This window comes from Chiloscyllium plagiosum, unplaced genomic scaffold (genome assembly GCF_037043375.1).
Source record: "Chiloscyllium plagiosum isolate Xiang-an unplaced genomic scaffold, Cpla_swu_hap1 HiC_scaffold_11, whole genome shotgun sequence".
NCBI classification, from domain to species: domain Eukaryota; kingdom Metazoa; phylum Chordata; class Chondrichthyes; order Orectolobiformes; family Hemiscylliidae; genus Chiloscyllium; species Chiloscyllium plagiosum.
Genome location: NW_028270149.1, coordinates 74,076,146 through 74,100,079, shown reverse-complemented (window position 1 = coordinate 74,100,079; position 23,934 = coordinate 74,076,146). Strand labels below are relative to the sequence as shown.

Sequence of the window (23,934 nt, the reverse complement as noted above, 5' to 3'; positions counted from 1 at the left end):
GAAAATACCTGAACTTGCGAAGAGGTGAACATGTAAAAACAATCAGAGGTAAAGGGCATTCCAATCTAACTAAAATGGGTGGTCATCCTTCCATGTTCTTAATTCCAGTGGTTTTGCATAAATGTTTACTTATTTCCAACCATTTTTTTTGTTTCTGTTTTATAGATTTGTCCAGTTTCCTGTCATCAAAGCACACCTTAGGCACACTACTTTAAAACCATCTGATCAAATAGCCTTATGTTACTGGGTCTACTTTGGTTTTTAATGTCTAACCTGATTCACATGTTTATAATACCATTCCTTTGAAGTTGGTGTGCTCTAGCTTCATAATACATAATGCAAATCCAGAATACTGTATTTTTCCATGAAACAATTTTTCAGATCAATTGACAACACATTTTAACCTTACTTGAGTCTGATGGCTAAAGAAATTTCCTGTCATATGATACAAAGTCCACGTGCTGTAGTTCAGGGAAAAATAAAGATATTTTTGATTTTTATTTCAGACTAGACAAAAATCAAATATCATACTGAAATCTTGAGCTAAAAACCCTGGAATCTTATTGGAGAAGACAGAATTTAGTTTAGAATGCCTACAGTTTAGAAGCAGGCCATTCAGCCCATTGAGTTCACACCACCACTCTGAAGAGCAGCCCACCCAGACCCACTGCACCCCTGTAATCCTGCATTTCCCACTTAGCCTACAGGCAATTTCACACGGCCAATCCTCCTAACTAGCACATCTTTAGACTTTGGGAGGAAACTGGAGCACCCACAGACAGTCACCCGATGCTAGAATCAAAATTGAGTCTCTGGCACTGTGAAGCAGCAGTGCTAACCACTGAGCCACTACATCAACTGTGTTTCTTTTTTGGTTATCAGAGGTGACTTGATAAAGTAGCAGTCCTTTCTGTATTGGGGCCCTACTTTTCATTGCTGGTTCTGGAGTGCAAAGCCGTAACATTTTCTTGTGCCACGTGTCCAACTCAGTGTGGGGATGAAAGTGCACCAGAAGATTGAATCTACAGGGTTCCTTGGGAGGTGAGCCAAGTGACCTCTAAGCGAGATTGGAGGCTCTGGATACAGCCTTGAATACAAGGTGGCACTGGGACTGTACTGCAGTTCGAAGTAAATAAAGAATTACACTTATAGCGTCCTCCAGCCCTCACCCTCACAACCCACCCCCATATCCATGCTATCTCTCAATGTCTTATACCCTCCATTCTACCCTGTGCCCCTTACTACCCTCATGGCTCCTCTTACCCTCATACCACCCCATGCTCCTCTGTACAACCACCCTCCAAGTTCTCATATACCCCGTGAACATGTGATCCTGTGCCCATCGCCTTTCGTCTGAGTACCTCCAATGACAATTTATTGCTAGCTTATACCAACCTAAGCCCTCCACATCACCTCCCCCCCCACCAACCTTTGGCCTGCATATCTAGTATCAAACATGGGCAATGATGTTATTGTTTTAAAAAAATCTTATTGATTAAAAATCACATTGAAAATCTTTCAAATAATTGCCTGATGAAAACAAACATTTGCATTTGAAGTTCTTTGAATACATGGACCATTCTTTTACAGTTTTGACATTTCCAATGGTTCAATCTACTATTATGCACCTTCCTATTTATTTCCACCCTTCAAAGGCATCCGACCCCTCCCTGCAAGGGCATCTGATACCCCTAAGGGTGTCTAACCCTTCACCCACTGAGCAGTCCTGAGACTATATCCAAAGTCTTACCTCTGGTGGGTTTCCATAACAGATTTGCTCTGGCCTGGACTGCTCTGCTTACTCTGGGTTAGGCATCTAGGATACCAAAGACTATTTATAATGGAGTCATGCACATATGAAGCCCAAGGCAACCAGAAACATGCCTGCTAAAGATTGGACTTAATACATGCAGGGACAGGAATTCTTATTCTTATTATCAGCATTTTCGCGGCTGGGCTTTATTTACAGTTTCAGTAGAAAGAAAAGGAACAGAATATTCACAGTTTCAGCTTTTCCCTGGACTGCAGGACAGATTTCAGGCTATGCCCCCTATTACTGCAGTAAAAGGACTGCCAGTACAATTTTCCAAGAGGTGTCCAATTGGTTGGAAAGCACTTTTGGATTTGTTCGGATATAAAAGGCCACTACATAAATTAAAGTGCTTGCTCCTGTCGCATGCTGAAAACAATGATGACCTGTGTCTTTTTTTGCTGGTCTATTCAATGCTATAACAAAATATGGGTATCTATTGCATGTGAGATAATATGCAACACAGCAACCTTCAGTTGCTGATGAAACTATAGTGTTCAGTCTCTTGATATTTCCCTTTACAATTCCCGGAAAATATAATGCGTTGCTTGTTACATTTGGTGTCAATAGAACATCTGAAGTATGAGTAGCCTAAACCATACAGCCTCCTCAGACCTGCTCCATTCAGACAGAATAGAGATGATCTTCTAGCACAGTTCCACTTTTCTGACTTTGGTGTCAATTTGATATGTTCCCAGCCAGGGATGGAATCGTGTAAGGAGAGGGCATGGTGTGGGCAGAAGGGAGGAGGTTTGGTCTTTAAATTGAACCAGGAGACTTGGCAATTCTTTTCTCACACCAATCTGACTGAGTCCAATTTTAAGGCAAGTGCACATCCAATTTGAAGTTGCAGGAGACAAGTGCACAGGTCCTAGCAGCCATAGGATTCTCTGATCATTCTCCAATATTGGGGCCCAGTCTACTGTTTTAACATCTAGCCTGTGCCACAGCAATGAGTTAAAATCAGACCCTCGCCATTTCTGCCAATGTTGAAGTTAAAATGGAACTATTCCTTACAGCTGCCGATGCCATGAAGACATGTTATATTGCTGGTACATATGCAACGTGCTCCCCGGAAGATATTGTCGCAGTCTCCTCAGGTTGCTGCTGGTTTCAGCTCTATGTTTTCAAAAGGCGTGATGTTACTGAGAGGCTGGTGCAACGGATCAAGAGCCTGGGGTACAAGGCTCTTGTGGTGACAGTTGACGTGCCTTACATAGGCAAGAGAAGAAAAGACACAGTGAATGACTTCAAGATACCTGACCATTTAAAATTGAAGAACTTTGAAATATTTAAGGCAAGTGATACAATAATGATGATATTCCATAGGTGAAACACTGGATAGCTGTTCTGAATACATAAAGTGCTAGTAGTTGTTTCAGTTTCTTAAAAGTAATTGGTTTCATTAAAAGTGTCTGTGAAGTTGTCAGATTGTTATAATGATTCATTAATGTCCTTTGGAAAGAAAACTTGCTGTCCTTATCCAGTCTGGTCTATGCATATGCCAAGGCAGTTGACACCTTTAATGTAGGCTACCAAATGCTTAATTTACCAAACTGCATCCAAGGAGGTATTCTCAGGGCAAATAAGATGGCCAATTAGTGCCAATCTTTGCAACAATGCCCTCATCCCAAGAATGACTTTTTAAAAATTCACTCATGAGAGTCAGTGGCTCAGCCAATTTCCTGAGATAATGTTGACAGTTAGCCAAAGGGCTTTAAATGAATAGGAAAATAATCAAAGGATATTGACATTACCACACTGCAGGCAGCCTAGACATCTGGAAACACTGGGACTACTGCTTGGGCTCTGACACAATTTCATAATGTGATGGGTGCTCCCAGGGTCTGAATGCACTTGGAGATGGAGCCGGGTTCTAGGTACAGATGTCAGATATTTTTCATTGGACATGGGTTCAAAGATTGTGAGGAAGTCGAGGAAAAGGACCTTGTGTTGGCCTCTTGATGTGAGTATCTGAGTTGTATACGTGCGATTCTGCTGGGTAAAGACGTCCGTTGATTGGAAAAAATTTAGATAGCCCTTTGTGGTTAAATGTTTGGATCTTTTTATGTGAGAATTTTGTGTCATGTGGACCTTGAAATATAATTCTAGATGGCTGTAATAGTGGTTTGACCCATTTCAAATGGTCAACCAAGACGATACCACCTGTACCAATGTTAAGTTTAAACTTTCTTTTTAGTTCTTTAGCATATGAATTAACTGACCAAAATCTTTGTTCTTGATTCGTCATTCCATCAAAGAAATTTGTATTCTTCTGTGTTTCTTCATTTCCAATTACTTGAACATTTTCTTGAGTTCTTCTCTTACTTACGTGTTTCAATTTGTAGAATTCTTTGAAGGGTTTGTCTATCTGAAGTAGAAACACTCCTATGCTCCCTACTCAGCACTCTCGTCTTCGATGCTACTTTCTGGCTCCATAATGGTTCCAGTTTTACTATGGTTGGCGAAATTTTGAGTGAGTCAGACATTGGTTTTACCCATCTAACAGACTCATTCAAAGTCTTGGCCTCTCCATGGATATTGGTCCATTTTTGAGTCCTCAGTTCAGTCTGCAAATTGATCTATTTGCTCGAGTGTTGTGTCTTTTCTCTGCAAATTATGTGACAGCATTTCCATTTGCACTCCAATCACAATTCAGTCATAAATGAGCCTGTCTTTTCATGCATCACATTCACAACAACTGGCTTTACTATTTGGAGCAGCAGGTTCATGTATGCACCAAATGCTGTTAGGATAGCTTCAAAATCTGCAGAGATCTCAGTAATCCCCTGGCATTTACAAAGGACCCCACAGCATTCAGAAACATCCAAACTTGATGCTTCTGCTTTTTGGCAAGCAAACCCAATGCTGTTCAGTTTTTCCAAAATTTGCTTTTTCCACAACTCTCAGCGCAGGCCTCTGTGGACCACTGAGGTTTTCAGAAGGCTGAAGAATGGCCTGATGTCACTACCAACTGTCAGTGTACTTCTCACCAAAGTCAGTCACTGATTCATTCTTTGTCAAAGTCTTCCTTCAATTTCACCTGATGATTCCCATCGACCAACATAATTTTCTTGTATTGATGTCACCACCATTGATACCTCAGCTTAGGGTTTGATTCCAAATATGGTGGGATGGGGACATGAAAGTGGAAATAGCTTCAGTGTGGAGAGCCCATTGCCTTTCTGATCAACACCCTCACCATCATTCAACTCTGGAAATAGATCTGGGGGGCCAAAAGATTTGAGAATAGTGTCCTGTCCAGATGCCAATTTAAACCCTTAGTTATCCACATAAGGAGCTTATCACTGAACAGGCTGCTAGATAACTCCTGGCTGATGTCGACAGCCTGGAGGGTTTTTTCCCTTCTCCTTGGGTATCCTGTGCATAATTATAAAAGTACTTGCAGTGCCAAGGAAGAGCTGGGGGAAAGTAATACCTTAGCATTTACAACAACTTACTCCTTCCACCTGCTTACCAGAACCACTTGAGGATGCCCCACTTACTTTGATCCAGGGATAGTCCATAGCCAGTAACGGCAAGCTGAAGTCCTGAAGAAGGGTTACACCTGAAATATCGACATCTCCACCTCCTGATGCTGCCTGGCTTGCTGTGTTCTACCTGCTTGTCTATCTAGTAGCTGCCAGCCTCCAATTAGTGAGCATATGGAGATGGATCAGGCACCACCCCTTTCTGAGGAAGAGAGTTCCACAGATTGACAACCTTCTGAGAGAAAAATAAAAATCTCCTCACCTCCTCCTTAAAAGGGAGACCTCTTATTTTGGAACTGTGTCTCCTAGCTTTACTTAGCAGGTCATAACCCATTGCAAAATAGACAAACAAATTATTGTGTAAAGGTGATACGTAAGGAATTAGTGTATGTGCATTAATTGTTGGTGAGATTTAATGGAAAATATTTCATCTTTAAAGAGTATCTGAGGGCGAGAGAGGAGGCTAGTTTGGTACATCATACAGTGTATTTATTAGCTCTATCTGAAAGAAGAACATTTAATTTTAGACAATAATATCCAAATGAAAAATAACTCTTTTTTTAAGATGTCAAACACGTATTTCAATTTTTCAAGTGGTACAATGCAGTACCTGTAGATTAGCTTTGGAGCCAGTGTCATGCTTCAAGACATGAGGAATCTGGTTTGAATTTCTTCACGTGTGGTGTAGCATTTGAGAATAATAAAAATGTCTGGGCAGCAGAGTCATAGGTAACCGTTCCCTAGGAAACTTGAGCAACTGCAGTATTGGCAAAAAAGCTAATGTTGAAATGAATTTAATTGATATATTGGTGCAATGTTTTGGTTATTGGCATCAATAACCTGCATAAACATGTGCAGATAATTATAATTTAGATTTTCAAAATAACTACCCACAATCAATGTAAATTTCTGATCACAATATTGTTGTGCTGATATTTTCACAGAATATCAGAAATAACCAATTTATTCCCATAATTAAGTAATGCATTCCTCACATCATTTTGTGATACAGAACGACCAAGATCGTGATGTCAATCTTCCTCTGTACAACGACGTCTTGGATCCAGCAATAACCTGGTCAGATATCCAATGGCTACGATCTCAGACTAATCTCCCAATCATTCTGAAGGGCATCCTGACAAAAGAGGATGCTGAGCTTGCGGTTAGGCACGGTGTCCAAGGAATCATTGTGTCCAATCATGGAGGAAGACAGCTTGATGGAGTTTCAGCAACCGTAATTATAGACACAAATCGCTTTAAGAATCCGCTTATTTCCTTCCAATTATACATCACCCAGATTAGGGAAAAGAGGCAATGATGCCTTGACCCATGGAATGACCATATTAAAACCCAAAACCTAAAATTAATAAACTCGGTTAATTTTTCAACTAAAGTAGCAAAGAGGGAAGCTTTAGAAAAAGAAAGTTTATCTCCTCATCCAAGACAACACACTATCCTGAGTCAGAAATATACTGCCATTTATCATGGCTCAGTGGTTAGCACTGCTGCCTCACAGCATCAGGTACCCAGGGTTGATTCTAGCTTTGGGCGACTGTGTGGAGTTCGAACGTTCTCCCAATGTCTATAAGAGTTCCCTCTGGGTGCTCTGATTTCCTCCCACAGTCCAAAGATGTGCAGGTTAGGTAGACTGGCCATGCTAAATTGTCTGTAGTGTCTAGGATGTGCAGACTAGGGGGATTTGCTGTGGTAAATATAGGGATAGAGTAAGGGATTTGTCTGGGTGAGATGCTCTTTGGAGAGGCGTTGAGGATTCAATGGACTGAATGACCTACTTCCAAACTGTGGGGAGGCTATGATTCTCTATTTTTGCTGGGCTAAAGGTCTAGAACACCCTCGCAGACAGCATCCATATCAGATGGACTTCACCAGTTCGGAGGCATTTCACCTGCACCTTTTGGAGAGCAATTAGAATGAGCAATAAATATTGACAAAATGATGTTTAAATAATGCACTCATATTAATTCCCAGGTTAAGTCTACACAAATATCCAACTTTCAAATGATTTTTTAAAAACTATTCAGCAGGTTAACTTTTATTCTTTCAAAAGAGATCAAGAGCTGTCTCTAGCTGGGCAGAGATCATAGTAAAAAGCGCAAAATATCATGAATAAAGTGTTTTTCAATTACCCAAATAAGTCAAACTAAATTTTCAGTTCTTTTCACTCCTGTCCCTCATAGTTGCGTGTTTGTTGCATGTATTGTCAGGTGTTGTATGGCATTTTTGTTTTAGCTGGTACCAGAAATGTTACATTTCAAAATCTTTTTCTGCTTAAAAGGGTTTTATTAAAAAAAAATCTCCAGCCTCAACATTTTTTAACTGGCATTGAAAATTAAATGCCCACTTAGTGAGGTGGTCATTATGGCACCTGAAAATTTGAAATAACACATGATACTCTTTGTTCCTTGTTATCAGTAACGTACTTGCAGAAGTGTTGATTTGACACTTAAGTAGGTGTACTGCACCATTGCAGATTGAAGTGCTGCCAGAGATTGTCGAAGCCGTGAGGAACCGTGTTGAAGTCTATGTGGATGGTGGAATTCGAAGGGGAACTGATGTCCTGAAAGCTTTAGCGCTTGGTGCCAAGTGTGTTTTCATCGGCCGTCCAGTGATTTGGGGATTAAGCTATAAGGTAAATGATCTTCAATGTGGTTTTATTTCTGTAATTCTCACTTTTAATGTTACGTATTGAGAGATAATGCTTCTACAAGCTCTTTAATGGGTTACTTAGTTTTTGCCTCTTCCTAACATACAACACAACACACACACACACCCTTTGTTAACATTTTGTCCTCAATTGTAACAGAAGCAGTGTAAACAGAAGAAGTGGGCAGTGAGCCAGATGAAACCAGGTATTCACTTAGCAAATAACTATAGGCATTCAACCCAAGTCCTGCATCCCAGTTAGGTGTTGCTGCATGGAAATAATAAAGAAGCCAGATGCTACTGCCATTTACCAATAAGCTTCTTGAATTTAATGCCTGTAAAATAACAAAATCAAGTAATTTCATACAAAGTCAATCAGTTGGAGGCTCAGGGGTGACCTTATAGAGGTTTACAAAATTATGAGTGGCATGGATAGAGTAAATAGGCAAAGTCTTTTCCCTGGGGTCGGGGAGTCCTGAACTAGAGGGCATAGGTTTAGGATGAGAGAGGAAAGATATAAAAGAGACCTAAGGGGCAACCTTTACACACAGAGGGTGGTACGGGTCTCGAGTGAGCTGCCAGAGGAAGTGGTGGAGGCTGGTACAATTACAACATTTAAGAGGCATTTGAATGGGTATATGAATAGGAAGGGTTTGGACGGATATGGGCCAGGTGCTGGCAGGTGGGACTAGATTGGGTTGGGATATCTGATTGGCATGGACAGGTTGGACTGAAGGGTCTGTTTCCATGCTGTACATCTCTATGACTCTAATATAACAGGATGTTGGGTGTTATAAGTAAACTCTCACAAGGTTAATTAAGAACTTCTCATTAAAATATATGTACAACAAATTCCTCTTTATATCAACGTCACTAAACCTATTTAACTCCTCTGAATTAGCTGCAATTGGAATCCAAAGATTCAGCTAGATTGAGATGGAGCGGGTGTGGATTACATTATCAAAATCTAGTGCAATTATGACCAGAAATCCAGGAGGTACAATTTAGAATTCAACAAAAGATAGCACAAAGATTGCTGATCAACACCACAAATACTGTTGTCAGGTTGCCTGATGGCAGTACCAATGGCAGGCAAGCATACCTTCTTCCACTTATGATATAAGTTCTGATTTTGTGGTCTTGCTATTATTCCCAAATATCACTGTCTGCAGATTCATTAGAATGTAACCTGAACATTATGGACAGAACAAGCAGAAATTGCATAAATAACTATTCTATGGAAAAGAGAGGGGGATTTATTTGAGGTATTCTGGTTTTCAAAGTAATTGATGGGGTAGATCACGAGTAACTTGCCCAGTAGTGGAGGGTTTTAAGGCAGAGCTGAACTATTCAGGAGAGAGGTTTGTAAACACATTGTGTTGGAAAGGATGCTGAGTGGTGCTGTGTCCAACAAAAAATACAGTAGTTTCTAGCTCAATTAATAATTTATAATGCAAAATTGATAGCTTTTTACAGGAATATTAAGGGATATAGATACAAGGTGTGCGAATGAAATTAAGTTACAGATTAACCATGATCTCACTGAACAGGGAAACAGATTTGAAGGGATTGAATGGCCTTTGTATTCTGGGTGATACAGTTTGGAATATCTCTCTCTGAAGTTGATTGTCTTCTATTAAAGCTCTTTTGTGAATTATGGGCCATGAATTGAGAACAATAAATACTTATTTGATACATTTTTGTTTTCATTTTGGCAGTTTGGTTTCACTTGGAATCTTGTACTTTATGAAGATTCTGCTCATCTCCTGTGCATTGTTTTGAAAAGAGAAATTTACATCTACATTCACTCAATGATTCAGAAACGAATTACAATCCAATCAAGTTGAAACAAATTTGTATTGTCATAATTTTTTTCAGCAATCCTATGAACCTTACAAATTTCAGCTGACCATTAGGAAGCAGAATTAATTTGCATAAGTGTAAATTTAATAAGCAAACAAATACATAATTGCTGAATATTTATTGAATAACTAATAATTTAATACACTTCAGCTTCAATCTTGTCCATTAGTCAATTTGAACAATTATAATACAATTATTGTATTCATAAGAGATACTAACACAATGTAATAGTTGTAAAAGTCTAAATTGAGAATGATGCACTCTGATGCTATATTGATTTTAGAGACTGAAGCATTTCTAAATTAATTCATGGGATATGAGCTTCACTGATAGGCCAGCAGTTATTGCCTATCCCTAACTGTCCTCAGAAGGTGGTGGTAAATAGCCTTCTTGAACTGCTGCAATCCTTGAGGTGTACATACACCCACAGTGCTGTTAGGGAGGGAGATCCAGGATTTTGATCCAACAACAGTGAGGAAAGTGATATTATTCCAAGTCCTGGAGCAGCTTGTAGTTGATGATGACCCCATGCATCTACGACCCATGTTGTTCTCGTTTATAGTCACGCAATTGGAAGGTGCTGATCAAGGGTGATTTGCTGCTGTGTTGAGTCTCAATATTAGTAATTTAGGGTGGCTGTGTATAAATACTTAACAAGCTGCAGAGTCCATTAATCAATCATGCACTTCATGACCAAATTTTAAGGGAATAAAGGAAATACTTATGAACTGATATTGTGAAACAATGCAGTGTAATATATTACGACACGTGTAAACCCTCCTGCTTAATTTAAACCAGCAACACAGCAATGATTTATCCCCATGCAGTAATCTGTGAAAATTCGAGAGGCCAAGAATTATTTAAAGTAAAAATTAACTTTCCTAAAGCATAACAGAGAATAATTAACTTTACAACTCCTTCCTCAAACTATCTTTTACTTTTCCCTCTACGATACTGGTCCGATAAAAATCCCGATTAAGATTTATAAAACAAAACTTCTTATCTCAAAACCAGGCAGCTTTTGATTCTTCTCTGTATTCCTGTCTTCTTTTCTTCTTCTTGGGGATTCTGCATCACAGATTGCTGATCAATATTTTTTTTCAGGCAATCTCTACATGCTGGTGGCGTGGCAGTTCTCCTCTCAACTGTGCAATTCCCCCCCCCCATCACCCCGTCTTTTACCTCCAAAGCATCCGATTGTGTCATTGGCTTGTAAGATTGCCAATATACTAAATTCACACTGGATTGGTATTTTCTGGGGTACAATTTAAACTGATTGGCCTAATTCAAATCTGTTTTTGTCTCCAGGCAACTAGCTACCCTAACTGCTTGACCAAAAGTTTACATTATATCTTTTTTTTCAGAACACTTGGTGCTGTCAGGTAGTTCTGTTGCTTTTAACTCTCTTAAAGGTACAGTATACCCACATCTTCATAACATATAACTTTCAGCGGAAAATGCTGACAGCTATTCATTTACATTATGAGAACAGACTTCAAGGAGATTTGAACAGGCTAAGTGAATGGGCAAGAATGTGGCACATGGAAGAAACACGAATAGGCGTGAAGGCAGAAAGGCAGAATATTTCTTAAATGGTGAGAGATTAGAAAATGTTGTTGTCCAATGGGACCTGAGTATCCTTGTTCATGACTCACTAAAAGCTAGCATGCAGATGCAGCAAGCAATTAGGAATGTTTGAGTTTCTTTACATGGAGATTTCAGGACAGGAATGGACGTTTTCTTGTAATTGCATAGAGCCTTAGTAAAGCTATAGCTGAGTATTATGCATAGTTTTGGTCTCTTATCCAAGTACGGATATACTTGCTATTAAGAGAGAGTGCAACAGAGGTTCACCAGATTAATCCATGGGATGGTGGGACTACCATGTGAGAAGAGATTAAGAAATCTCAGCCTGTATTCTCCACAGTTGCAAAACATGAGACCTTATCGAATTGCACAAAATTATTACTGGCTAGCACTGTTTCCAGCATCAGCATTTCAAAAACAAATGAAGTTGTAATGACCTTAAGTGATATGGGGATGGAAGAAAACAGTCATAGAGGTAGATGATCAGCCATAATCTGTTTGATTGTTGAACCAGGCTTGAATGGCCTACTGCTATTTCCTATGTAATCTAAAATTAACATCCTATTTTACCATGATGAGTTATACTAATAAATGTACATTAAAGATGAATTGTCCCATTCAACGTTCCATGAGACTGTTTTCAGACTATCAGATAACAACTAGAACAAGTATCTTGCACAAACTTCAACTTCAGTGAGCGTTGGAGCTTTTGGAAGAAGCCATTGTGGAGCAAGTCATTTGTTAATTTGTCAGCATTATTGAAAATTCTGACAATCATCAATTTAAATGCCACGATTTGAGACAAACTAGGCATAATGAACATGTTGTATCTTCTGGATTGAATGGGTATCTTGTCACACTTCGCCAAAGGTGCTCTTTCAAACAATAAAAAGGAAAGGATCAATATTGCTCTTCTCCTGAGCATAGGTGTTATTCTCGCAGTGTGTAATACATCTGTACATTTGTGTTCATATTGGTTTGATAACAGTAGTACTCCATCATAAACCAGTCCGTACACCTAGTAGCTGCATTGGCCATTAGCTTCAGGGCACTTTGGCCTGCTACCCAGCAGGAGTTGGGTGCCCTTCCAGCCCTATCAAGTTTGCTTTATCTGAGAAAAATGTAACCTTTGACTCGTTGTCCAGACCCTTCGCGAACCACCTGATCAGAACACGATCCACTATCATTGATTATTTAATAACAGCTTTGCAGATAAGCATTTATATGGTTAAGAAAGATAGTCATGAGAGACAAGAATTGATAATGCAGTAAGTATATTTATTTTTATTTATGTTACATAACATCCACTAGATCCTTAACATGTTATATAGCAAATGAGCTTCTCTTACTGATAAAATTTACGCTGATTTTTAATAAGTTAATCTATTGTTTGATCCATAGTTAACAATTCAATTCTCATGATCATATTGACAGTGCTCGTGTGCCCAGAAATCCCTTGTGGTTTCTAAGAAAGTGTTCTTTTATATTTTCATTCAGTATGTAATTCTCTTATTATCTTTGCACTGCTACACTGAGATGTGTCGCAACAAGTTAGTGATCCAATAAAGCAAAATCACAGATGTCCTGTCAGAGTTATGACAAGATGCAAAGTCTAGTCTGCTGAGAGGGCATGGGGCCTTTGATTTGATTCCATACTTCATTAACTCAGCCTTTCATCCTCCTGAGGTTGGGAAAATGAGGGCTACATCTTAAAATGTGATCAGGAATAGGCAAATGGAGGTCTGCGCTCTGCTTGTTATTCTGTTAAATGTGTCCTGGATCTTTGATAATAGAGAAGGAGATCACGTTGCAACCAACAACTGTTTCACTTGAAGCATACTGACCACTGAAGATAACATTTCTGTGAAGGACTAAGATATTTTTCCCTCTTCTATTTAATTTTCCATCTATTCCGCTGTGGGCTGTGGTGACAGGAGGATGGCAATAGTTTTGTTGAAATTATGAAATCGCTGGAGAACTGGGAGCAGGTGGATGAATATCCTTGAAATACAAATACTGATCCATAATTTTAGTGACCTGCATTTTCAACTGTGTACATTAATTCACCTTGATCGCGGAAAATAGGAGGTCCTCCAAGCCAACTTAAAAAATTAGTATTTCTTAAAACAAATCACTTCTTAAAAGCAGAAACAAAAGTTTCGTGAAATGAAATATAATATCACAACACTTGTTAAAGCATATATAAAGTTTCCATTTTCAATTCAATATACTTTATTTAAAAACTATTAGGAGGAGAGATATCTTTCTCCAATTCAGTTGCAACTTCACTTGTCTGCAATTCTGGTTCAGCCTGAAGACAAGACTGTTCAACAAAAGAGAGGCTACAGTAAAAGCTAATAATTTCTTGCATTTTAACAACAGGGTGAAGAAGGAGTTAAACGTGTGCTTCAAATATTAAAAAGCGAGCTTCATACAGCAATGGCTCTATCTGGTACGATATCTAAAAGCACTCACTTTACAAGATCAAGGTATTCTGAAAATATATTGATGTCTGCAATGTACAGCTTGATCTTAAGTCACTTTCAACTTTTTTTTTCCATTGCAGGATACAAAACTCTGTCTGAGATTGACAGGACACTGGTGAAATTTGCAAAGTTGTAGGAATGGATCAGCATTAATGATTAGAAACAAAACTTCAAAAATGAGTATGTTCCATGGTTTGCACAAAGTGATTAACTGTAGAGATTAGGACCTTTCACTGATTAAAATCATGTAACCCTTGTTTATTTTCTTTGCTCAGTTAATTGTTTAGATTAGATTAGATTCCCTACTGTATGGAAACAGGCACTTCGGCACCGAAACTCCAAAGAGTAACCCACCCCGACCCTATATTCACCCTTGCCTAATGCACCTAACATTATGAGCAATTTAGCATGGGAAGAAACTGGAGCACCCAGAGGAAACCCACACAGACACTGGGAGAATGTGCAAACTCCACACAGGCAGTTGCCCGAGGGTGGAATCGAACTTGGGTCCCTGGTGCCAAGAGGCAGCAGTGCTAACCACTGAGCCACCGTACCGCTCACAAAATTAATTGGGCATTTGTGCACAAAGCAACTTAAGAAGGGCTCGTCCGGGATTAGTTGGTGTCCAGCATTTGTTGTTTTCACACATGCAAACATTGACTATCTGTTAAAACCACAGGTCACTTGAATTATTTTGTATACAACATCATGTTCAATTATCCTTCGGACCGGATCATCTTTAATTTCTGGAAGGTTGGAGATGAAAGATGGACAGGATAGGGTGACTGCGTGAATTTATGATAGAATCTTGATCCACCATATTTCTGATCTATTTCTGATCTTGATCTGGGTGAAGGGCAGACTTGAGAGGGTGTTGCTGGAAAAGTACAGCAGGTCAGGCAGCATCCGGGGAGCAGGAAAATCGATGTTTCGGGACCGGAGCCCTTCGTCAGTCAAGGGCAGACTGCTTGCCCTCCCCATTATCCATTCTAATTATGTACAGAATAAAAGATTGTTTTACTCATACTGGCAGAAGAAAAAAAATTATCCTGAACCTCATTCTGTCAAAACAATCCCCACAATTCAACTGTCAGTTTGAGTACAACTGACAACCTACTTTCACACCAACAAGAAATTGTCTTTACATAGCAGCTTTAAGATAATGAAATACTCCAAGGTGATTCACAGGAGCTTAAGAAAGCAAACAAGAAGCTGTGAAGGACATACAATCATGTCACCTTATGAACAAGTAGCAGTAGTAGGCCATTCAGCTCCTTGAGCCTGCTTTGCTATTCTACAAGAACATGGTTGATCTGATTGTAACTACAAATCCATACTCCTACCAATCCTGATAACTTTTCACTCCGTTGTTTACCAAGAATCGATCCATCTTTGAACTTTAAAATATTGACATATTCTGCATCCACCACCTTTTCAGGGAAAGAGTTCCAAAGACTCACAACCTTTTGTGAGAAACAATTTTTCCACATCACTATTCAATGGGTGATCCCTTATTTTTAAATAGTGACTACTGGTTTTAAATTCTCCAACTACAGCAAACATCCATTCCACATCTTTCTTATCAAGATCCTTCAGAATCTTCTATGTTTCAATCAAGTTGCCTTTCACTTTTCTAAACTGCAATTGATACAAACCTAGCCTTTCCTTATAAGACAGTTCTTAAAGAAAAAAAAAGCAAGATATGTGAAAAGTGCAGGGAGGGAATTCCAAAGCTTGCAGTCGAGTGGCTGAAGACGCAATGATCATGGTGAACTAGTTAAAATTGAGATTATGCCAGAGACCAGAACTGAAGGAGAACAGTCATTCTGGAAGGTTTTGGGGTTGGATGAGATTACAAGGAAGAGTGACACTTTGGCAGGAATTAATAATAGGAATGAGAATTTTAACATCAAGTCGTCACTTGACTGGGAGGCAATGTAGATGAATCAGTACAGGGACGAAAAAGGAACAGGGCTTGCTGGGAATTAAGAGACAGGTAGTACAGATCTGTGGACATGAAGCTTACACATGGCAGAATGTGAGATCAGGAAGGACTGTGTTAGATTAGATGACTCTAGAGGTAACAAAAGAATTACCTGAGGATTTCAACAGTAGATGATCTGTAGTGGGGAAATCAGGTGATTTTACAGACAAAGAAGTTGGAAGACTAGTGGAAAATAGTGCAGAAGCTCAAGGCATCTGTACAGGCCCGACATTTCCTTGGCACCAATTCATCTTTTGTTCAGAGTCTGCACTCTGAATGGGGACAGAAAAAATAAATCACATAAAGTAACAAACAAACACATATGGTGAGGAAAATAATCATCCAAAGCTATTGCACAAAGAGAAAGGGAAAAATTGCTAATGAACCAACAAAGATGTTGAGTGAGGTGATCAAATACCTGGTCAAAGAAATGGGTGTTAAAAGCAGGTGGAGAAACAGAGTAATTCAGGGAAATTTGGAAACATGATTAAGCCCTAGGTACAGGTTACAGACTTTAATGATGAACAAAGGGAGAGAAGCAGCATAAGAGACCAGAGCCATTGGAACAGAATGATCAAAATGATTACAGCACTGGAGGAAATTACAGAGTTGGAGAGACATAAGGTCTTCGAGAAGTTCAAAAATCACAAAACCTAAGCACTCTTCCTGACTGAAGAGCAATGTGTCGAAAATAAACAACTGTGGAATTGTCATCTCTATCCCACAAGATGGTGCTGTGTAACTTTCTATTCTCGTCTGACAATGCCCACCTTCCCCAGTTGCCATTTTAAGAAGGAGGGATGCTGGAAAAGTGCTTATCCTGTTTACTGTAAAAAAAATTATAGACATTCATGTTCTTCATTTAGTTGAAAACTGCTTTCATAATTGTTAGCCAATGGCAGAAATTATTTTACAACTAATTCATAAAGTTGTACAAGCTGTTCTGAATGCATCAAAATGTTACAGAAGCTATTCTGAATGCATCAGCAAGACTTTATGTGAAAGAACATTCAGTATCACCACCATTCAGAGCGCTGTGTGATCAGCTTGGTTTATTGTAAGATCTGAAGACTTGGGCTGGAATTTACTATGCCGATGGGTTTGAAGATAGGTGGTGGAATAGGAACATATAAATGCAGCAGCCCACAGGGAAAGAAAGAGGAACACTTGTAGTGGTGATTCTGGACCTCCATTAGGAAGTATACGAGATGGCTTGGACCAGTATGCCTCTTTCAGATGTATTACAAGACTTTCCTTCTGTGAGGTGCCCTTCCCACCAACCCTCACCCAGGATTTGTCTGAAATTTTACAAGTGCCTGGGGAGGTCCTTATATTCTAGAATCTATGTTGCCTTAATTGGTCAATTAATGGCAACGTAAGGGGTTCATCCCAACCCTATCAAGTTTCACAAGAGCAGGGAGACCAGAAAATATGATAAGATTAGATGCGTGGGTCCATATCAGACAAGAAGGGGTGGACCTCCTTTGTGAATTCTCTGGACCTTTCAGAGACTCAGCTTCCACTTTGACCCTTCCCCTAGTCTCATGAATCCTACCCTCTACCAATCCATCTTAGCCCTACCACCACCACCTGCATCCATCCCCATCCCAACCCCCAAGATATAACCAAACTCCTCCTCTTGGTGGGACTGACTGTCGTCCCAGCAGTGACCAAAAACCCCTGATTCATAACACAGAGTCTAGAGAACTGTCAGCCAATCTGGTGGATTGCAACTATCTAGGTGGGACTTCCTCCAGAGAAACTGGCTGTAAAGCAATTAAAGCTGCTCCCAGTGTAGCTGCAGGGCAACTATTGGAATTGGGGGTCAGGGAATCCAGTGCACAATGTAATTCTATCCCTTATTACTGGGTTGGATACATCTGAGCCAGACATGTAATGTTTCTCTGATGTCAAGCTTAAATGCCTGGGCTAACAAAATTAATTCCTTTGTAAACATGCTCTAGCTATTTGTAACTCAATTTGCAACATCATATTACCTCAAAAAAATGCACTCAATGAAGTCTTTTTCATGAATGGGAGGAAAGTAGTTGAACCTTAATTCAGAATTTTTTTAAAAACTTCTGTTGTAGATGGCATATGAGAAAAAAGTTACAATGCAGGGTCCTATGTTTATATTTCATTATGGACTCATATTATAATATGTCTTGTAGCTCAGTTCATTTCCTGGATGTTGCCAATAGAAGAGTCCCTGTACAGTGCTGCTTTTAATTGCTGTTGCATTCAACAAGACTCGGGTGTGTGCACTTCACATCCTGAAATAATGAAGAACAACGCCTAATGTTAAAGTTCTTCAAAACTAAACCAAATTCTGCTGTTAGATTAGATTCCCTACAGTGTGGAAACACACCCTTTGGCCCAACAAGTCCACACCGACCCTCTGAAGAGTAACTCACCCAGACCCATTTCCCTCTGACTAATGCACCTAACACAATGGGCAATTTAGAACAGCCAATTCACCTGGCCTGCACATCTTTGTGACTGTGGGAGGAAACCAGTGCACCCAGAGGAAACCCACGCAAACATGGGGAGAACGTGCAAACTCCCACAGATGGTCGCCCAAGGCTGGAATCGAACCTGGGTCCCTGGTGCTGTAAGGCAGCAGTGCTAACCACTGTGCCACCGTGTGTTACAGTTTATCAGTAACATGTTCTTTTAACAAATGTATATTCAACCTGGTAACTCAGCCACGCAGCTCTCTTTTCTAGATATTTTCAACAATTACACATTCTGCTGAATAAATATGGATGAAATTTGTAGCTAAGACAAAGTGTACATTTGGATTATATGTCCAACCACGAAGAACATCGTCTTCCCTCTCAGATTGATGTTAAAAACATCATGGCACTATTCCAACACATCAGGTGCCTTCCTAATGCCCTGGTTACTATGTATCTCTATTTCAACATCAATAAAAATCAATTACATGGTCAGATATCTTATTATTGTGTATGGCACCTTGTTGTGAGCAGTAACTGTGATATAGTATCTTGCATTACAACAATGCCTACAAATTGGCTGAAGAACATTTTGTGAGGTCCTGATGACATGAAAGATGCTTAACAAATGTAGATTATTTTTCAACCTCTGAATTCTCACTGCCGCTTAAGGGCGGCACAGTGACTCAGTTACAGCACTGCTACCTCACAGCACCAGGGTCCCAGGTTCGATTCCATCCTCGGGTGACTGTCTGTGTGGAGTTTGCACATTCTCCACATGGGTTTCCTCCGGGTGCTCCAGTTTCCTCCCACTGCCCAAAGATGTGCAGGTTAGGTGAAGTGGCCATGCCCCATAGTGTTAGGTCAATTAGTCAGAGGGAAATGGGTCTGTGTGAGTTACTCTTTGGAGGGTCGGTGTGGACTGGTTGGGCTGAAGGGCCTGTTCCCACACTGTAGGTAATCTAATCATATAAAGTCAAAATGGATTTTAAGAGTGATTGCGGGAGTTTGCTGTTTGCAAATTGCTTGATGCTCCTCCTACAATATTGTTTCTACACAGATTGTCGCTTCCTAACTAGATTGCAAGAATATGGAGCAGAATCCCTGCAGTGTGGAAGCAGGCCATTCAGCCCATCGAGTCTATACTGATCCTCTGACAAGCAACCCACCCAGACCATCTCTGCATTTTCTATGGCTAATCCACCTAACCTGCACGTTCCTGGACTGCGGGAGGAAACCTGAGCACTCGGAGAAAACACACGCAGACACAAGGAGAATATGCAAACTCCACACAGTCACCCATGGGTAGAATGGAACCCAAGTCCCTGGCACTGTGTGCCATTGTGCCAATGTGGGCCTAATTTAGTTTGGAAAACCTGGTCGCCTTGGATGAACTAGACCAAGGGAACGTTTCTGTGCTGTATGACCTTCTGATTCAGAGATCTCACAACTTGCCACACCATCTCAGGTGAAACTTACTCTGAAAACAGGAGTTTTGCCCTGGCGGATAACTGCAAGATGGACCAGCCCACTGCCCCATTCACAGATCAGCAGCAGCCACAGGGGATGCTGAGTGCCAAGGCATGCTATTGAAAAGGCAGGTCTCAGTACTCTGGTATTACATTCCAATTGCTTTGTTAAAGATTTGACTCTGTAGCCCTCAGCTCTCGCACCCACCACCTAGTTCCCCTATCCTCTTCATCCACACCCAGGGCCTATTCATGCTAATTCACACCAACCCATTCTTCTTCAACATTTCATGATATCCTTTATAAATATTATTTCAAATTAATACCAACTCGTGGAAACTCACCCACCAGTGCCAGAGACCCAGGTTCAATTCCCGCCTCAGGCAACTGTCTGTGTGGTGTTTGCACATTCTCCCCGTGTCTGCGTGGGTTTCCTCCGGGTGCTCCAGTTTCCTCCAACAGTCCAAAAATGTGCAGGTTAGGTGAATTGGCCATGCTAAATTGCCCGTAGTGTCAGGTGAAGGGGTAAAGGTAGGGGAATAGGTCTGGATGGGTTGCTCTTTAGAGGGTCAGTGTGGACTTGTTGGGCCAAAGGGCCTGTTTCTACGCTGGAATCTAATCTAATCTAATCTAATCTTTTACCCTCCATGACAATTCTGCCAGTATCCACCAAGGGTTGACTTCAAGAATCATGTTGAAATGAAACAAACTAAAATTTTACCAATCTATTACATACTCCAGCCTTCACTCTAATAAAAAATACTTTATATCAATCTCCTCAAATACATAAGCTTTTCTAAAAACTAAAGACTTGTGTTCATAATTTACCAGAGACAGTTAATCCTTTAATAATCTTTTTAAAGTATAAATCAAACTGAGACATTTGTAGGCTGTGAAAATAGCCAATTAGTAACAACTAGATAAAGGGTAATGTCAACAAATAGCTATTGTAACTTCAAAAGCAGATTTATTTGAGCCCCCAGTGGTCCATTTACAACATTTTACAAAGCTGGAGATTTAAATGACCTTATAGCAGGAGATGTTTTCAACCCATCACTGACACAGGCAGCTATTTTTAACTGTTAAAGGTTTTTGGATTGAAATAATTTCACAACTTGACTGTTTGACAGTCTAATTGGATGACAAGGGCATTTATGACAACTGTAAAATTTCATAAGTCCTGGGTTAAGGACTTTGCTGAAAACAGGATATGTCTGAACTCGGCACTGAGCTAAAATGGCCCTGCTGTGCTTGGGTTTCACTCCTACAGCCCTTTCCACTATCAGAGAAAATGACTGCGATCGTAAATGGGGGTAGGACATCCCAATCTGCCGCCCATTCACCAATTTGGAGTCTTAGTGGTACCTCCACAACTTGGAAAAATTCTGGGACTAAATTTCCAAATCTCTTCGTTGGCTGTAACTTGATGTAGGATGTCTACTTTGATATGATTTTGTTTTCTGCTTTTTTGAATTGTACAAATATGCAACAAAGATTTGTCATGGTAGTACTTAAGGGTTAGGGTTAAGATTATGTTATGTCTAAATGAATTGGTAGTAACTTTATTGCCTTTAAACTTGGATTTTAGATTTCTTGCTTCCAAAGGATGTTCTGTTATGTCTCACAGTTAGTATGTATGACTTGAAGGTGCCAGTGTTGGACTGGAGTGGACAAAATTAAAAATCAGAGTCGAGAAAGTGGTGCTGGAAAAGCACAGCAGGTCAGGCAGCATCTGAGGAGCAGAAGAATAGAGCAGGAATGATTAAGGGCTTATGACCGAAATGTCAATTCTCCTGCTCCTCTGATGTTGCCTGACCTGCTGTGCTTTTCCAGCATCACACTCTCGACTCTGATCTCCAGCATCTGCAGTCCTCACTTCCTCAAATTAAAAATCACACAACACCAAGTTATAGTCCAATAGGTTTATCTGGAAACACTAGCTTTCGGAGCACTGCTCCTTCATCAGATGGTTCATCATGAAGGAGTGGTGTTCTGAAAGCTAGTGCTTCCAAATAAACCTGTTGGACTATAACCTGGTGTTGTGTGATTGTTTAGGTTAGCATGTAGTATACAGAGAGATGCACATGACATCATCATCGCCATAGATCATGTGACCTGAGAGTATAAAATTCTAAGACTCCAACGTAACTGGGGCTACATGAAGTATGACATATTGATGAAATATGTGACTGCTGAAAACCAAGTAGCTTAATATTATCCATGATACAGAAGCATTGCTGTATCAGGTAATAGCCTGCCAGCGGCGGAATCCACACCACAGTGGCAGAATAAAGGGGAAAAGTGAGCTAGGAGGCACTGTCTCCTGTCTCTCAAATCTGAAAGAACCAGGGTGAGAGGAGATCAGTTACCTGTAGCCAAATATTAAGCAATATCTGGAATGTCAGATTTTTGACCATATTTCTGTTGCCAGAAATTTGGGATGGGATATCAACAGAACTTCAAATCATATACCATCTCATCAAGGTGTGTAATGAATTCCTTAAGCACCTGAGTTTGGGTCCTATATGTTGTTGCAAAAACCTTAGTCCCTCATATGTGGCATTGATTTTCAGTTAGGCATTAGGATCTTGATGCCCAGGTAATTTTTGTATCACAATCCTGTGTCATACGTGTTGCTCAATAACATAGAACATAGAACAATACAGCGCAGAACAGGCCCTCCAGTCCGTCTACCAATAAAACCTAACACAGTATGCCTTCTTAACAGCACTATCCACCTGGGTGGCAACTTTCAGGGATCTATGTACATGGACACCAAGATCACTCTGCACATCCACACTACCAAGAATCTTTCCATTGACCCAGTATCCTGCCTTCCTGTTATTCTTCCCAAAGTGAATCACCTCACATTTATCTGCATTGTACTCCATTTGCCACGTTTTAGGCCAGTTCTGCAGTTTATCCAAGTCCTCCTGCAACCTGCAACATTCTTCCACACTGTCCACCACTCCACTGACTTTAGTATCATCTGCAAATGTACTAAGCCATTCACTTATGCCTGCGTCCAAGTCTTCTACAAAGAGGACAAACAGCAATGGTCCCAAAACAGATCCTTATGGCACACCACTAGTAACCGGACTCCAGGCTGAATATTTTCCATCAACCACCACTCGTTGTCTTCTTACAGAAAGCGAGTTTCTAATCCAAAACGCTAAATCACCATCAATTCCATGCCTCCACATTTTCTCCAGTAGTTTCCATGTGGAACCTTATCAAAGGCTTTGCTGAAGTCCATGTACACCACGTCAACTGCCCTACCCTCAGCCACATGCTTGCTCACTTTTTCAAAACACTCAATGAGGTTTGTGAGACACCATCTGCCTTTGATGAATCCAGGTTGATTATCTCCAATCAAATTGTTGCTTGCGAGATGATTATAAATCCGATTTCTCATAATCCTTTCAAAACTTTTCCTACAACAGACATAAGGCTCACTGGTCTATAATTACCTGGATCATCCGCTACTGCCATTCTTGAACAAGGGCACAATATTTGCAATCCTCCAGTTCTTTGGTACTAAACCTGTAGATAATGACAATTCAAAGATCAAGGCCAAAGACTCGGCCATCTCCTCCCTAGTTTCCCAGAGAATTTTCAGAAAGATCCCATCCGACCCAGGGGACTTATCTACTTTCACACCTTCTGGAATTGATAACACCTCCTTCTTACTAACCTCAATCCTTTCCAGTCTAATAGCCTTCTCAGTCTTCTCCTCTACAATATTCTCCTTTTCCTGAGTAAAAACAGATGAGAAATATTCATTTAGCACCTCTCTGATCTCCACAGGGTCCACACACAACTTCCCACTTCTGCCTTTGACAGGCCCTATTCCTACCCTCAACATCCTTTTATTCCTCACACACCCATAGAAAGATTTAGGGTTCTCCTTTATTCTACCTGCTGAAGACTGCTCATGTCCCCTCCTTGCTCTTCTTAACTCTCTCTTTAAATGCTTCCTCACTACTCTAACTCTCCATCGCTTCATCTGAACCATCTTGTCTCAACGTCATATAAGCCTCCCTTTTCTGCTTAACAAGAGATACAATTTCTTTAGTAAACCACAGTTCCCTTGCGTTATCTTTTCCTCCTTGCTTGACAGGGAC

General features: G+C 40.3%; 1 protein-coding gene across 4 annotated transcripts in view; it reads left to right on the top strand.

Annotated features, from left to right (window-relative positions):
- LOC122557116 (2-Hydroxyacid oxidase 2-like) overlaps positions 1–21,478 on the top strand; it is a 47,022-nt gene extending 25,544 nt beyond the window's left edge. For 2 of the 4 annotated variants that reach the window (XM_043704440.2, XM_043704439.2), the window contains exons 4-8: positions 2,830–3,107; positions 6,314–6,535; positions 7,793–7,951; positions 13,798–13,867; positions 13,982–14,157. In XM_043704440.2, coding sequence (XP_043560375.2) covers positions 2,830–3,107; positions 6,314–6,535; positions 7,793–7,951; positions 13,798–13,867; positions 13,982–14,037 — 785 coding nt within the window. In that variant the 3' untranslated portion in view covers positions 14,038–14,157. Of the gene's footprint in view, positions 1–2,829; positions 3,108–6,313; positions 6,536–7,792; positions 7,952–13,797; positions 13,868–13,981; positions 14,158–19,401 lie in introns of those variants that run through there. The other 2 variants (XM_087992172.1, XM_087992173.1) reach the window with 2 other exon arrangements.
- The last annotated feature ends 2,456 nt before the right edge of the window (positions 21,479–23,934 follow it).